Raw genomic sequence first — 17243 nt, 5'->3', positions numbered from 1 at the left:
CCCTAAATGGTTCCGGCCCAAAATACCTGTCTGACCGCATCTCGGCCTATGAGCCCACGAGGACTTTGAGATCGTCTGGGGAGGCCCTTCTCTCGATCCCGCCTGCTTCACAGGCACGTCTGGCGGGGACGAGAGAAAGGGCCTTCTCGGTGATGGCCCCCCGGCTGTGGAACACCCTCCCTGTAGACATCAGACAGGCGCCCTCTCTTATGACATTCCGCAAGAGACTAAAGATGTGGTTGTTTGAGAAGGCGTTTAACTAAGTGCTACAACAACTGGAAACGATGATTGGAACGGAATATGGATAGCGAGATTGGATTGTGATTCTATGATGAGACGTCGCGAATGATTTAGTGTAATTGTATTAGTGATAATGATGTTGTTATTGTGGTTTGTGATATTGCCTTTATTGTAAATTGTTTTTATATGTTGTACACCGCCGTGAGTCGCCCTAGGGCTGAGAACAGCGGTTTACAAATGCAGTAAATAAATAAATAAATAAATAGAGGCATTTCAGGTTTTATCTGTGTATTTTAACTTTGTTGGACCTCATCTTGAGCTGTAAGGAGGGGAAGTAACACATCATAACAACAACAATCACAATAATAACAATGATTATGATGGTTATGCACACTGTGCGAAAGGAAGACGGGCAATGCCAGCGTTTTATTATTTCCACAGAGTACAGTATTACAGGGCTAATAGATCATTGTGTGAACCCTACTGCAGAAAGACTTCAAAGGAGACACTTAGCTCTGATTTTAGGAACAATGCAAAATCATGAAGACTTAATTTACTATTCAGACCTTTTGTTGCACCTGCTTGGGTTTTCTTTCTTTTTCTTTTTTGCCTTCATTGTAGGTCAATGGAAGCATTATAGTACACACTATAAACATTTGATTTGAAATACCCCATCAAATCAGGATAATGATAGATACACACACACAGCTCATTCTTCCAGCTATTTCAAAGTGCCAGTCATCAGTGCATCCATTTCTTGCTGGATTGTCATATTTCTCCCTATCCAAGTGGCCATCGAAGGACAAGGTATTTCTCCTGTCTTGCAAGCCCATTTCCTCACCTCTTGTAGGAGCTGGGTTTTCTTCTCCAGGATCTCACAAACATGCTTGTTCTTTCGTTGCTGACAGAGCTCTGCTTCATTCTGACTGTGCGAGTTCTCTACTGCTGCCCTGAAATACACAAGATCAAAACAAAAGGGATGTCAGGGGTTTAGCACAGCCATACACATGTTTTATAGTGAAAGAGTGGCTTCAAGAGGATAGAAACCGATAAAGCATTCCAGGCTTTTGCCAACAAGGAGGAAATATCTGTGTGCTCTACCTCCCATTGCTGGGTTTATTTTTGTCTTTGATCCCCAAACTCCTCCCACTGGAATGTGAAATAAATTTGACCACTCTTAGGTCAAATTTCATCTTAGGGGCATGGCCATTATAGTCAAACACAAAGCTACCCTGAAATCTAAACTTTGTGTTTGACTATATTTTTCCTTAGTCTGTCCCACAATCAATAGTAATAATAATAATAATAATAATAATAATAATAATAATAATAATCTCTCAACAAAGGATTCCCCCAGGCAGTAAGAAGCCATACCTTGAAAATTGCTAGGCCATTAAATGCTAATCAAGGTGGCCAATTGAAACACTCACAACTTCCTCCAACAGACAAGAGTTCGTTCTCCCACCTTGGATATTCCACAGATATATAAAGTCAATTTTCCTAGTTTCCACAAAACTCATAACCTCTGAGGATACCTGCCATAAATGCAGGTTAAACATCAGGAGAGAATGCTTCTGGAACATGGCCATACAGTCCAAAAAAACTTACAGCAACCCAGTCATTCTGGCCATGAAAGCCTTTGACAAAATAATAATAATAATAATAATAATAATAATAATAATAATAATAATAATAATAATAATGTTTTATTTATATCTGGGCCCCTCTCCTGGAAGGGACTCTGTGGCTTACAGCAACTAACAGTTAAAACAATACAAAAAATAGTACATAGGTCAAATTAACATAACTTAAAATAGAACTATTGCAATTGCTGAGCACATATACATACTCATCCCCCCTAAAGTATCGGCTGCTTTGCTACCAGTGACCAACTTCTGCCTATTGGTTAGGATCAAGTTCAGGTTTGCTCATCCCCTTGTTCCTTTCTCCACCTTTTGAAAGAGGAAATGAGCTGCAAGGCATATCAGGAACTTCTTCTAGAGCCTATGCTTAGCAAAGGTAATCTCCCAGCAAATATCAAGATAATTCAAGCTCCTGGATCTCAATGGTGCTTTGTTCAGATATTATCAGAAGTGATGTGCAGGGGAGAGATCCTCTCCCCTTTCTCACTGGGTTATGTGGGGGTGCCAGTGATGGGCAAAGGGAAAAAGGGATGGTGGTGGTGTTTTTTATCAAGGAATGTTATGACTCCTTTGAAACCATGTCATAAAAGTCAACATTTGACATATAATTATTGTATATACAAGGTGCATTTGGCTGAGACCATCAGTGGGAACAATAAAGCTCTATTGCTCAGGGAAAATAGAACCTCTTCCCACAGTGGTACAAAGGGTTGGGATATGGTTTATGACCCCATGAGCAACTGGGTATACAAGCCTTTACAAGAATGAATCTGGAGGGATCTTCAGTTCTGACAAAAGAATGTTATGCGTTGGCTGATTCCATTGTTTGTTAACAAATAAAGTACTATTTGAAGACAGTAAGGCTTTTGTATTGTTGAAGGCTTTCACAGCTGGAATCATTAGGGTTCTGTGTGATTTCCAAGCTGTAAAGCTGTGTTTCAGCAGCATTTTCTCCCGAAGCTTTGCCTATATCTTCAGGGGATCCTCTGAAGATGCAGGCAAAACGTCAGGAGAAAATGTTGCTAGAACACAGCCATATAGCCTGGAAACCGCACATCATCCCAGTAAGACTTTTCCTTGAAATGCTTTGTGAGAATCGCTTACGTTGGACCAATTCACATCAGACCCAATTGTTTCGTTCACACTGTGTCCAAGTGGTCAGATTGCTTTGCAGTTTTGGTCCAACTCCAGAGCACCCATTGGCTTTCCTTAATGTAGGGTAAGCCCAAATTAACCTGCCTTACCCCTGCAATAAGGACAGGAAGACCCTGGATGTCATGAAGACAGCCAGGAGCAACTTCACAGTCAGTGCTGACTATTCAGTCCACGTCGATGAGCTCTTACTCTGAATCTAGGACACTAATTGCTATTCATGTGTGGCAAAGCACATTTTCCTGAGGGAAATATGAAGCAGAAAAACCAATAATATTCTCAGGTTTCAGAGAAGGAAAAGCAGTGGCTAAGCTCTAGGAGGCTTCTTAATTCAGCCTGCGATGTGTCTGAGGAGGGAAATACTTTTATTACAGACTGGCTAGCAAGTATCTCTTCTGCTTACAGTGTAACAAAAGAGAAATGCAACACACAACCCTCTCATTGGCATATAGATGGTATTTAGGAGGAAACCTTAACTATTTAGTATAATCTGGGCATGAGTTGGTTTTTGGACAAAAAATAGGCTTGTTTTTGTTTTTAAAAATACTAGATATGAATTCTAAGCTACATAAATCCAGCTGTGAGATTTCTGAGCGTTCCAGCTGGAGGTCAGCTGTGACCAGCAGTGCTGTAGAATTTGAAGCGGCATGAATGGAGAGTGAAAGAGAGAAACGTGCCAAGAGGAAGGCACGTCAATCCAACCCTGACTGGGACCGCCTTCCATCTGGAAACCGATGCCCTCACTGCGCGAAAACATGCAGGTCAAGAATAGGGCTCCACAATCACCTACATACCCACCACCAGTACACTGATCTTGGAAGACAATCCTACTCAGACAATGAGGGATTGCCTAAGTAAGTAAGTAGGAAAGGGAGAAAAGTTTCCCGAACGTTTTTGATGTTTCTCTTTAGAAATGCCACTTACCAAGCTTTATCCAAGTTTTCCTGCTTCTCTTGGAGCTCTCTCTTCAGGCTCTCTACTTCCACCTTCAGCTCAATGTTCTGAAAGGTACAAAGGTACAAAATAGGTAGAAAAATAATTTGTTTGGCTGTAAAACTCAAATCTTGAAGTGGGGGTTTCTACTTTTTATTTCATTTTACTTGGAAAGGGGGTTTACCTAAGAATTCTATTGAGCTTTTTAGAATATAAGTATATAAACAATTAAAACTCATAACAATCTATTAAGCAGATTAAAAAGTGCCTTGACACTTTTTTCCATTAATTTCTTCAGGAATTGTTTATTTATTTATTTACTGTATTTATACCCTGCCCTCCTTATCCCAAAGCCCCAAAGGGGGCTTACAAATAGGCAACAATTCGATCCTGCACAAATATACCGTACATACAAATAAAATAATCATATACATTAAAACCAAAATATTAAAAACATCTCAACTCAACATTAAAATCAATTAATTAAAACCACACAATCCAAAATCATAATCTGATCCTGTTGCGCTATTCCGTATTCACTTATTGTTCCAAGTCTGTGCTATTTTCTGCAAGTAGTATGGTGTCACCTGCATTTCTTAAAATGTGAATATTCATTCCTCCACTTTCATGCTATTTCTCCCCAAAACAGATCCTGCTTTACATAATGGGCTTTAGCTCAGCAGATTAACCACCAGCTGCAATAAATCTTGCCAATCAAAAGGTTGGCAGTTCGAAGCCCGGGTCGGGAGTGAGTGCCCAACCTTCAGCCCAGCTCACTGCCAACCTAGCATTTGTGAATAGATAAATAGGTACCGCTGAGCAAAAAGGTATTTCAATGGCACCATAAGCAAATACCAGGAAATGTTGGAGATTAGATAAATAAAGGAGAAAGTCTGTGAACAGGGTTCTTTGGCATGGAGGATGAAGCAACAGCACCCCCCTGTGGCCAGAATAGAGCACAATCTCCAATAAGCCAAAAGATGGGGAAAGCCTATATACCTCTATCTGTACTGTCTGTCTTGTCATAATGGCATTGAATGTTTGTTGTATATGTGTTCTGTGATTTGCCCTTAGTCCTCTCTGGGGTGAGAAGGGCAGAATATAAATGCTGTAAATAAATAAATAAATAAATAAGTTTAGTGTTCATATTTAACGGCCCTGAGTCTGCAAAACCTGAGCACACTTGTTGATGATAGGGTCACTTGGAAATCTCTCATTTATAGGGTCGTCATAAGTTTAAACTGGCTTACAGCAGTCAAAAACAAAATGATTGAACTTGATTTTTCAGGAATTTAGAAGATGTGCTAGACCCTTCAAAATTTAGGATGCCTGCAAGTTAGTTTTTATTTGCTAGACACGTTGAAAACATATTGTTGAAGGCCCTCCTGGTTGGAATCACAGGTTTGTTGTGTGTTTTCCAGGCTGTATGGCCATGTTCCAGAAGCATTCTCTCCTGACGTTTCGCCTGCATTGAAAATGTGTTGTTTTAAATTTTTTATTGCTTGGCAGAACTATTATTTGCAGTTAATTCTGTCCTTTCTAAGGGGCTGAAGACTGCCAAATTTCATCTAGAGATGTGAGTTTGTTTCCCTAAATCATGCAAAAATAGTTCTTTTTAAAATATCACTTACAAAAGGAACCTTTTAGTAGTGATTCTTGCCAATGAATCTATTGAAGTGCCCAGTACAAAGATACCCACCATTCCTGAGAGTCTGGGCCCTTCCACACTACCATATAACCCAGTTCAAAGCAGATAATGTGGGATTTTATACAGGTGTGTGGAAGGATCCTCAGCTACGTACAGTTTTTATTTGCTTGCTTCCTCTATATTCCCCATGAATGGCTTTAAACTCAGGAGCAAGTTGCATTATTTGCTATCCCATGAATAGAGTGATGCAGAGCCAGCTGAGCAATGCAATGTTTGCCTCCTCTGGAACAGAACGTCCTAATTTCTGTTGCCCAGTTTGGGGAAGACAGATCAGCTGTTTGAGAGAGTAAATTTGAGCTGCCAACCCACAATTGGCTCAGTCAGAGCAACAGATTCAACTGCGATTTGCTTACTCATGTAGCATAGACAGTAAAAAGTATGTGATGTGGGTTGGCTGCTGGAAATGTTACCTTCCCAGCCTGAAGCAGCTTCCATTTCTGTGCCCTCCCAAGGTAACAGCCTCCATTTTGTCAGCCAGAGAGAAGGGAGAAAATATTGTGTGGTTGTTAAGCACTTTCCCATCTCATATTACATAGCTGGTGAAATGGATGGCTGGGGCTTTTCATCAACACAGAGTGACAGGTGGAATAGAAGAACCAAGCAGAGTTTGTGGTAGTTGCTATAATATATAGGGCAAATTTCTTGTTTGCTGGATGGAGCACCCTGCTAGTAAGGAAAATATTTTCCATCCTGTGATGATGTTAGGAGACATCTCACAGCACCATTTCAGGATGAGGTTCACAGAGTACAAACCAAGACAGTATCTGTATTTAATAATGATTAATAATAACAACAACAACAACAACAACACTTTATTTATACCCCGCGACCATCTCCCCAGGGGACTCGGTGCAGCTTACATGAGGCCGAGCCCATAATACAACAATACAAGCAATTTAAAAACAACAAAACAATAAAACAATAACATAGCATTATCAATAGGACAACACAATTTAAAATCTATGGGTAGGCCAGATGTAGTTAAAATTAAAAATAATGCTGGACATGGGCGAAAAAGTGATGGGGCGGTTTATGGAACATACAAGCAGACCTAAGACAATGTAAAGTGCTTTGGAGGACAAAGTGCTATGGGATCATTATTCTGGGAATAATTTATTCCTTTACTAAAGTCACACAAAACTTCCCAATAATGCTGGTCTTTGAATGACTCTCAGAGATTAACTTATAAAATAAAATATAACAAAATATAATAAAAACACAAATCAGAGCTTTTTTCATTAGTTCTTTGCAGGATAAAAACATATAATTTTAAAGAAACAATAGGATCAATAGAGAATGCTGTATGCCCAATTGACACTATCACATCCTGGCACATTCAGTTGTTGGCATCTTCAGATATTATCTATTGATACCCATCTGATCTTGGCAGTTATGTAAAGTCAGTCCTGATTAGTACTTGGATGGAGACAGACAACAAATCCCAGGTATTGAAGACTATAATTTGGAGGAAGGAACGGGCACAATCAACGCTGAGGTTCTTTTTACACTGTCCTTATATCCTAGGATCTGATCTCAGATTACCTCCTTATCCCAGACTAGCCATCCCCTGCCATGCATTGCTGTAGCTCAGTCTGTGTATATGTGTTTTGTGTGTGTACATATGTGTATGTGTGTATATGTGTGGTTTTATGCATGTGTTGTGATATAATTTTTATTTTTTGGCTTTTTAAGTCTCCTCCGCTGTGTTTTTCAGTGTTTTTATGAGTGATGATCACTTGTTGGTCTGATAGGTGTATTGTGCCCAAATTTTGTGTCAATTTGTTGAGTGGTTTTTGAGTTACGTTAATCCCACAAACGAACATTACATTTTTATTTATATATTATATTATATTATATTATATTATTATATTATATTATATTATATTATAATTTATTTATTTAACTTGTATACCGCTACTCCCAATTTGGCTCGGAGCAGTTTACAAAAACAAATTAAAACAAAACAGTTAGCTTTAAAATTAACCACTACAATAACAATAGGCAGCGAAGACAGACATAGCCCGGGTTGTTCACCCATCAAAAGCTTGCCGGAAAAGAAAGGTTTTACAGGCTTTCTGAAAAGCAAGTAGGTCTTAGATGGTTCGAGTTTCAACCGGCAAGGCATTCCATAAATAAGGGGCTACGATCGAGAAGGCTCTATGCCTAGTAGATGACAGATGATAGGTCCGGATGTTAGGGACTACAAACAATTTTTGGTCTTCAGACCGAAGTAATCTCTGGGGTTGGAAGGGGGATAAGCGGGCCCAGATTATATGGCAGTGGAGACTCATCTAATCCAGTACAAAGCAGATAAGCTGGGATCAGATCCCGGGATAAAAAGGACAGTGTAGAAGGGGCCTGAGTATTCCTTGCCTAAGGAAACCTTATAAAATTTATGGAGTTACCATAAGTCAACAAGTGACCTCAAGGTACAGTGTTCCCTCACCACTTCACGGTTCGCTAACCACGGACTCCCTGTTTCATAGCTTTATAAAAAAATTAAAATACAAGTAGCATACAAATAGAGGAAGAGAGAGAGAGAGAGAGAGGAGGGGGAGAGAAGAGTGGACAGAACTATACTGTACATATACAGTATAGTGTCCCTACATCACGGTTTTTCACTTATCGTGGGGGTTCCTGAAACGAAACCCCCGTGATAGGTGAGGGAACCTTCTACATACATACTTTAAGTTGCTTCCCCAGACAAGCACTTTCCAGTTTTTGACAGCAAAATCCACAATTCAACTAAATATTATGGAATTTGCAGTTCAATCTGGAAATAATCATATTGGAGAAGGATATCTTAAAATACTTGTGTCAAACTCAAGACGCATGGGCCAAATCCAGTCTGCTGTATCATTATATGGGGCTTTTCAGATGCTGTAGTACAACTCCTATATTCTTCATCATTAGACATCATGACAAGAGCAGATGGGAGTTGTGATACAATAACATCTGGAAGGCTTCAGTTTATTCTGTTTCGTCAGGAGAGCGGGTTTTGAATTCCGATACAAGGCTTGTGGAATGGATGTCTGACTTTAAGGCCCCATCTACACATGCCAAAAGTCTGAAACAATGTGGATTATAAGGAAGGTGGCTAGAAATGCATGATGCAACACACATGAAAAACATGTGTTTAAAAACGTCAGAAGAAAGTCCAAAATGTGCTGCAGCTGATCAGTGTATGGATGCTGTGGAGTAGAAATTCAGAAGGAACATGCACAGTACTTATGTAAACAGTGCTACCACTGGAAAAGTCAGATAAAGGAACCAGATATGACACTCTCAGAAGGGAAAAAAGTACTTTTCCCCATCATCCATTAGAAGAATTCACTATCCCTTTTTTGTTTTTGAACTGGAAGATGAGATCCATTGCTGATTTTTATCCAATGTGTTTCTACAGTTAGGAGCATTTCTCCAGATGGGGTAAGAAAAAAAGTAATTTAATTGGACTGATTTGACACAAAGAGAGCTTTGTGGATGCCAGTGGAGCTTTTTCATGGTTCCTGGAATGTATGTGGAAACTCTCTAAAGTACAAATTGATTTATTTAATTCATGTTCTGATTCAGATTATATGGCTATATAGAAGGAGCCCAAAATATCCTTTAAGCATTTCCCAACCTCAGAGCCACAAGTGCTGTTGGCTTGCAATTCCCATTATTTATTCTCATAGATCAGTGGTTCTCAACCTTGCTAATGCCGTGACCCCTGAATGCCATTCCATATCTTGTGGTGACCCCCAACCATAATATTGTTTTTGTTGCTACTTGATACCTGTCATTTTCCTACTGTTATAAATCGTAATGTAAATATCCGATATGCAGGATGGATTTTCATTCACTGGACTAAATTGAGCACAAATACCCAATATGCCCAAATGTGAATGCTAGTGGGGTTGGGGGGAGGACTGATTTTGTAATTTGGGAGTTGTAGTTGCTGGGATTTATAGTTCACTTATAATCAAAGAGCATTCTGAACTCCACCAGTGATGGATTTAAACCAAACATGGCACACAGAACTCCCCTGACCAACAGAGAACTCTGGAAGGGTTTGGTGGGCATTGACCTTGAGTTGGGAGTTATAGTTCACCTACATCAGAGAGCACAAACAATGATGGATCTGGACCAAACTTGGCACAAATACTCAATATGCCCAAATGTGAACACTGGTGGAGTCTGGGGAAAATAGACCTTGACATTTGGGAGTTGTAGTTGTTGGGATTTATAGTTCACCTACAATCAAAAAGCATTCTGAACTCAACCAACAAGAGAATTGGGTCAAACTACTCACACAGAATCCCAATGACCAACAGAAAATACTATGTTTTCAGATGGTCTTTGGCAACCCCTTTGACACCCCCTCACAACCCACTCAGGGGTCCCGATCCCCAGGTTGAGAAACACTGTCATAGATGAAGGTGAAACGTCAGGAGAGAATGCTTTTAGAACATGGTCATATAGCACGAAAAACCTACAACCCTGTGATTCCAGCCATGAAAGCCTTCGACAATACATCCTCACTCATTGCATGGCAGATTATCAAAATGGATGGAAGTTGTCATTCAGTAACATCTGGGGATCCAAACTGGACAAAAACTAAAGAGCACCTAACTATGTAAAAGAATTATAGTTCCACAGATTCTTCATCCATGGATTCAATGGCCCTCAAACATATGGTTGATTTGGCCTTCAATGAGAATGAGTTTGACACCCTATCTTAAAACATAGCACATTTAAATAACTACTTCAGTTATGTCATTATTAAACTGTATCTCTCTCTCTTTTTTCGCCTGCTGTGGCATTCTGATTGCTGTTTGCTCATCTATTAAACACCAAGAATGATTTGTCTGGATTGGAAGAAGTTAATATGAAAATATGTGCTTATTTCACTTAAGTAGGACACAGAAGCACCATAACAATGAAATTCAGAAATAACCCAGGTTACAAACATGAGTCATTGAATCAAAGATGGGGAATTCTTTAACAGGAATATTTTGAGTGCCTTGGCCGCAAAGCATGCCTCTGAATAACAACAACTGCGTTATTTTTCTCTTGGGTCACTTAGAATTAAGAAGCACGGTCTGAAAAGGTCAGTGGTATATGCAATGGCTCTATAATATTAACCTTTCTTGTGCAGACTGAGAGAAATATCTGCTATTAAAATACAATTAAGGCCCCATTTACACTGCCATGTAATCTAGGTTTAGAATGCAGATTAACTTCTTTGAACTGCATTATATATTAATATAATATAACAATAAACTTTATTTATATCCTGCCACCATCTACCCAATGGGGACTCAGGCCAGCTTACATGAGGCCAAGCCCGATAATACATAACAACAAAATACAGAACAAGAAAAAATATCATCACAGTAAAATAAGTAGGACAAAAAAGTAAATAAACAGTACAAGGTAATAAGGTGAGAGAACAATTACAGTGGGCAGGCCAAATGTACATAGAATGATAAAACACTGGAAGAGATAGAAATGACCAAAATATAAGAGCTCGTAGGGGTGGAACAGTGAAGATAGACCTTCTGCGAAATGGGGGGAGTGCAATATGAGGACATATATTGGGAGAGACAACAGGAAATGAGTATATTGTCACTCTCTGAAGGCACATTGGAAGAGCCAGGTTTTTAAGTCCTTCTTAAAGGCTACTAGGGTAGGGGCTTGCCTGATCTCACCAGGGAGCGAGTTCCACAGCCTGAGGGCTACAGCATAGAAGGCTCTCTCTCTCGTTCCCATAAATTGTGTCTGTGATGGCGGAAGAGGTGAAAGGAGGGCCTTCCCCAAAGAATGAAGGGATCATTTTAGGATTGAAGAGGATAGAAGACATTGTGCAGGCTTATGGTAGGAGATGCGGTCACGAAGATAGGCAGGTCCCAAACCGTTTAAGGCTTTATAGGTGATGACATGCATCTTGAATTGGGACCGTAAAATAAACAATAGCCAATGGAACTCCTTAAACAGGGGGATTGACCACTCCCTGTAATTTGCCCCAGTTATGAATCTTGGACCAGTTGAAGTTTCTGGGCTGTCTTCAAGGGAAGCCCCACATAGAGTGCATTGCAATAGTCCAGTCTAGAGGTAACTAAGGCGTGGGCCACCATGATCAAGTCAGACTTTGTGAGGTATGGTCGCAACTGGCGCATGAGTTTTAATTGTGCAAAGGCCCTCCCAGCCATCGCCGACACCTGCGCATCAAGTGTCAGCACTGAATCCAGGAGGACTCCCAAGCTGTGGACCTGTGACTTCAGGTGGAGTGTAACCCTGTCAAGCACAGGTTGCCACCCAATACCCCGGTCAGATGTAGAACTGACCAGGAGGACCTCTGTCTTATCGGGATCAGCCTGTTCATCCTCATCCAGATCGACACAGCAGCTAGCCACTGTTCCAGTTTCCGAGGGGCTTCCTTGGAATCGGATGGAAAAGAGTAGTGGAGTTGGGTGTCATCTGCTTAGAGATGGCACCGTGCTCCAAAACTCCAAATGACCTCTCTCAGTGGTTTCATGTAGATGTTAAATAGCATGGGGGACAAGATCGAGTCTTGCAGGATCCCACAGGTCAACGGCCAGGGGTTCGAGCAGGTGTCCCCCAGCTTCACCAACTGGGAACGACCCTCAAGAAAGGATCAGAGCCACAGCAAAACCGTGCCCCTGAGACTCATCCCAGAAAGTCTTCCCTGAAGGATACCATGGTCGATGGTATCGAAAGCCGCTGAGATGTCCAAGAGAACCAGCAGGTCCACACTCCCCCTGTCCAGTTCCCTGCGGAGGTCATCCACTAAGGTGACCAAAGTCGTCTCGGTGCTGTGCCCAGGCCTGAAGCCAGACTGTGAACGATCTAGAAAATCAGCAATCAGCACCGGGGGCTCCTATGTATTAGTATACAGACTCATAAAACCATGGGCCATTCCCCCTCCTACTGTTGGATCCTTGCATTATTCAGACAGTTCTCTCTATGGGCGCTTCAACACTGCCATATAAAAGCCAGATAGCTGCTTTGGACTGGATTATATGGTAGTGTAGACTCATATAATCCAGTTCAAAGCAGATAATGTGGATTGTCTGCTTTGATAATCTGGATTATATGGCAGCATAGAAGGGGCTGTAACAGTTGGACTATTATCTTCAGGATCTGAGGAACTCCTGGCTTCAAGAAGGTTGATGTTATCAAAATTTGAGAAGGAAATTATCAGGACTCCATTCACCCCTACCCTCTTTCTGTTTCAGGAAAGTTATCTGTTTCTAAGTAATGACCATTCGGAAAGAATATTTTAAGAGAACTTAAAATCATGTTCTCTCTTTTCTTGCAGTAAAACCAACTTGTCTGAAAACACCATACTAGTTCTCATATAAACTGCTGATTCTCCACATCTCACCCAGTAACCAACCTATTTATAACTCCTCCACCTGGGAAATTCAAGCCATTGGCTGGCAGTTCGACAACATGTCAGCTGCACTTGCTTCTCAGTTCTTACGACAGCTGTCAACACTATGGTGACATTTCTCTTCCATCGCAGTGATTGCAAATCTCTCAGAAGCAAGTCTCTATTATGAACATATGACATTAAGTACAAATGACCCCTCTACTATAGTTGAGTCTTATCTATTCCAATTGGTGCTGGTTCTCCAGAGCCTCAGGTCTTTCCCCAACTTGCTGCATGAGATCCTTCTAACCAGAAATATTGGAAAAGCAGAACTTGGGATCTTGTGCTTGGAAGGCATAGATTCTATCCCTCTTCCTGATCTATACAGAGTCATGGGCACTTGGTTTAGTTGCAGATAGGTGAATATACAAGCAACACCAAAATGCTCGATTTCGGCCCCATTTACATTGTCCATTTAATGCAGATCAAACTGTATTATGCGGTCGGTGTGGACTCATATAATGCAGTTTAACTACATTGAACTGCATTATATAAACCTACAGTGACCATATAACACAGTTTGATCTGCACTGCATGGTCAGTGTAAACAGGGCCTTGGTTAGTATTAGATTATATAAGAGCTTTGTTTTCCTATTTACTAACGTCAGCATGGAGACACCAGAATTTGCTTGCACATTGTTTTTTGCATACATGAGCTGAACAATGTCAACTCAAGATCACTTAAATCTTTAAAACTACTATGTTTTTTTTTTTTGAAAAATTAGAATAGCAGAGGATAAGTGTTCCCCATTGTTTTGGTGTGGATTTTCCAAACTGTACAGGCTATGTATTTTTCTTGCGCTTACTGCTTTGTTGCACAGTTTTCTGTTTAAATAAAATGAGATTAAGCCATTTATGCTAACCCAGCACAACAAGAACAGGCAGTACTTTATAGATTTATAGTTTTTTTGGGCTATGTTTTAAATGGCATTCAATCTTGCCAGAGTTGTAAGCCACCTTGAGTCCCCATCCCCCCAATATGTATTTATTTATGAAGCAAATAAATAAATAAATACTGCTGCAGAAATGTCATAAAGGGCCCTGCCACACAGCCATATAACTCAGAATATCAAGACAGATAATCCACAATATCTGCTTTGAAATGGAATATCTGAATCCACACTGCCATATAATTCACTTCATTGTGGATTTTATACAGTTATGTGGAAGAGCCCATAGTGAGTTAAAACTTTACTGTGATAAATGAAACATGCTCCCCAACCATGTCTTGTTGATGGTGTTGTAGATCAGTCTGAGATTCCTGAGACTGATGGGTTCATTGATGATTTAGAGAGCATTGTGGGATTACCATTGGGATTTCCTGGGGGTCAAAGTGATGAAGATTCAAGTCAAGGGAATAATGCTTCTGTCTCTGAGAAATCTGACTTGGGAAGTGCATGGCTTCAAGGTCCATCAGATGAGCCAGAAACTGCAACATTAGATAAGGAGTCAGGTGAAGAGATACGTGATATATAAGGCTCTCACGAGAAAACTCCTGGAGTTACGGAGATCAACAAAGGTTTTTGTTTACAGAGCAGAGCAGAAAATAGGCATCGTAGGTCTGAATGATTATGTGGGAAAGTTGGGGAGAGATTTTGTGGAAAAAACATGACTTCATGGGTGTCTATTAATTAGCAAGTTGTTTACCTAAGTGTTAGTTCAGGCAATGTAGCATTTAAGTGGGAAGCTAGGCCAGAGTTAGGTTCTTGTGGGTTTTTTCGGGCTATATGGCCATGTTCTAGAGGCATTTTCTCCTGACGTTTCGCCTGGCAAGCATCCTCAGAGGTAGTGAGGTCTGTTGGAATTAGGAAAATGGGTTTTATATATCTGTGGGGTGGGGAAAAGAGCTCTTCTCTGCTGGAGCTAGGTGTGAATGTTTCAACTGACCACCTTCATTAGCATTTGAAGGCCTGGCTGAGCCTGGGGGTATCTTTTGTTGAGAGGTGTTAAGATGTGCCTGGTTGTTTCCTCTCTGCTGTTTTGCTGTTGTAATTTTAGAGTTTTTCAATACTGGTAGCCAGATTTTGTTCATTTGAGTTTTATCTATGACCAAAATTTGGCTACCAGTATTAAAAAACTCTAAAATTACAACAGCAAAACAGCAGAGAGGAAACAACCAGGAGAAACGTCAGGAGAAAATGCCTCTAGAACATGGCCATATAGCCCGAAAAAACCCACAAGAACCTAGTGATTCCAGCCATGAAAGCCTTTGACAATAGGCCAGAGTTCTCGGGTTCTTGTCTCAGGTCAAAATTTGTTTTTGGATTTAAATTTCCTGGAGTTTTCTATGTTCTTGTCTTTATATTCCCGCTCAAGTTTTACTAAGTATACCTTTTGCTTGTGAACTTATGCTGTACTTGTGACTTTTTGGCTATTCCTGGGCTGCGTTACCTTGGGATCTGCATGAGACATTTGGATTACTATTTGGTTATCACCTATTGTTAACCCTTTTTTGAATTATACATCTTTTTTATTTATTCTCGATTTTTCATATATTTTATGTGTTTTTACAATTAACTGTCTGTTTATACCAGGGGTCCTCAAACTTTTTAAACAGAGGGCCAGGTCACAGTCCCACAAACTGTTGGAGGGCCGGATTATAATTTGAAAAAAAAAACATGAATGAATTCCTATGCACACTGCACATCTTATTTGTAGTGCAAAAACACTTAAAAACAATACAATAATTAAAATGAAGAACAATTTTAACAAATATAAACTTAGTATTTCAATGGGAAGTGTGGACCTGCTTTTGGCTGATGAGATAGAATTGTTGTTGTTGTTGTTGTTGTTGTTGTTGTTGTTGTGTGGTTTCAAGTCATTTCAGACTTAGGTTGACCCTGAGCGAGGGCCGGGTAAATGACCTTGGAGGGCCGTATCCGGCCCCGGGCCTTAGTTTGAGGACCCCTGGTTTATACACTGGATTCTTGTGTGGTGCTGTGGTCATATGTGTTTCCAGGCCTTGGGTGAAATAGATGCTAATTTATTTTTTGCTAAAAAGTCACTAGCACTGATACTAGTATATCATTAAATAGCTTATTTCAATTCTGATGTTTGTCATCAATGGACTTCAAGTGGACTTGTTTGTTTCAGAGGGAAATTGAGTTCCCAAACACTTCCCTATCCTGAGCAAGGAAAATCTCTGCTATGCTCAGTCTAGATATTAAAGCACATAGCATGCTATCTCTTAGACTAACCTATATCTGAAGATTAAAAATCCATTGCCCCATTTTATATGCCCGGGCAGAATCCTTTACACTCTATTTTTATTCTGTTATGGCCCTTTTTATCCATTTACTATCATGTCCTTTAGCAGATTTTCTTTTCATGTCAGGAGTGGCTTGAGAAACTGAAAGTCGCTTCTGCTGTGAGATAATTGGCTGTCTGTAAGGACGTTGCCCAGGGGATGCCTGGATGTTTTGATGTTTTACCATCCCTGTGGGAGACTTCTCTCATGTTCCCGCACGTGGAGCTGGAGCTGAGAGAGGGAGCTCATCCACACTCTCCCCGGATTCGAACCTGTGACCTGTCTATCTTCAGTCCTGCTAGCACAAGGGTATAACCCATTGCACTATGGGGGCTCCCTTTAGCAGATTAAAATAGTTAATACTGTTTTGAGCAAACAAAGATTTATCATTGGCTATTCAAATGCCATTACCCTAAAGAAATATTTTTTAAATGCTGCAAGTTTTAAAATCGTGTTTTTAAAACTTTTAAGGATTATGTTCTCTACCAACTTTTCCACCAAGAAACCACAGGCATTGCAAAGAATATTGAGGTAGGTTCTATTGGCCTTTGGCAAGGCTTCTCTTGCCTTGCTGCCAACCTGAATGACCTGACACCATACTCAAAAACATACCCAGCACCCTATGCTCTTTCTGTGCATGGCAAAGTGGGTTTCAGGGAAGCTTTCCTGCTATTTCTGGCCTTTCTCTTGAAATCAGCAGAAGAACGCCAGAGTTCCTTAGAATACAACTTCAAAGCTACGATCATTTTAAAACGATTTATCAGGTTTCCTGGGCAATATGAAGTCCCAAAGTCTCAAAGAACATTTTTTTACAGAATCAGTTTACTGGCTAGAAAGTGTCCTGGAAATGTATAAGCGTTATTGTAACACGGGTTAATTTATAAA

General features: G+C 40.3%; 1 protein-coding gene across 5 annotated transcripts in view; it reads right to left on the bottom strand.

Moving 5' to 3' along the window:
* PDE4DIP (phosphodiesterase 4D interacting protein) overlaps positions 1-17243 on the bottom strand; it is a 122854-nt gene that overhangs the window by 71225 nt on the left and 34386 nt on the right. For all 5 annotated transcript variants that reach the window (XM_067467689.1, XM_067467686.1, XM_067467690.1 and 2 more), the window contains exons 5-6: positions 3960-4036; positions 1082-1190 (exon numbers count right to left, since the gene is read on the bottom strand). In XM_067467689.1, the coding sequence (XP_067323790.1) occupies positions 1082-1190; positions 3960-4036 (186 nt within the window). The remainder of the gene's footprint in view (positions 1-1081; positions 1191-3959; positions 4037-17243) is intronic.

Source organism: Anolis sagrei, chromosome 4, assembly GCF_037176765.1.
Source record: "Anolis sagrei isolate rAnoSag1 chromosome 4, rAnoSag1.mat, whole genome shotgun sequence".
Lineage (NCBI taxonomy): Eukaryota > Metazoa > Chordata > Lepidosauria > Squamata > Dactyloidae > Anolis > Anolis sagrei.
Note: the sequence above shows the minus strand (reverse complement) of the source record. Positions and strands in the feature narration are given on the sequence as shown.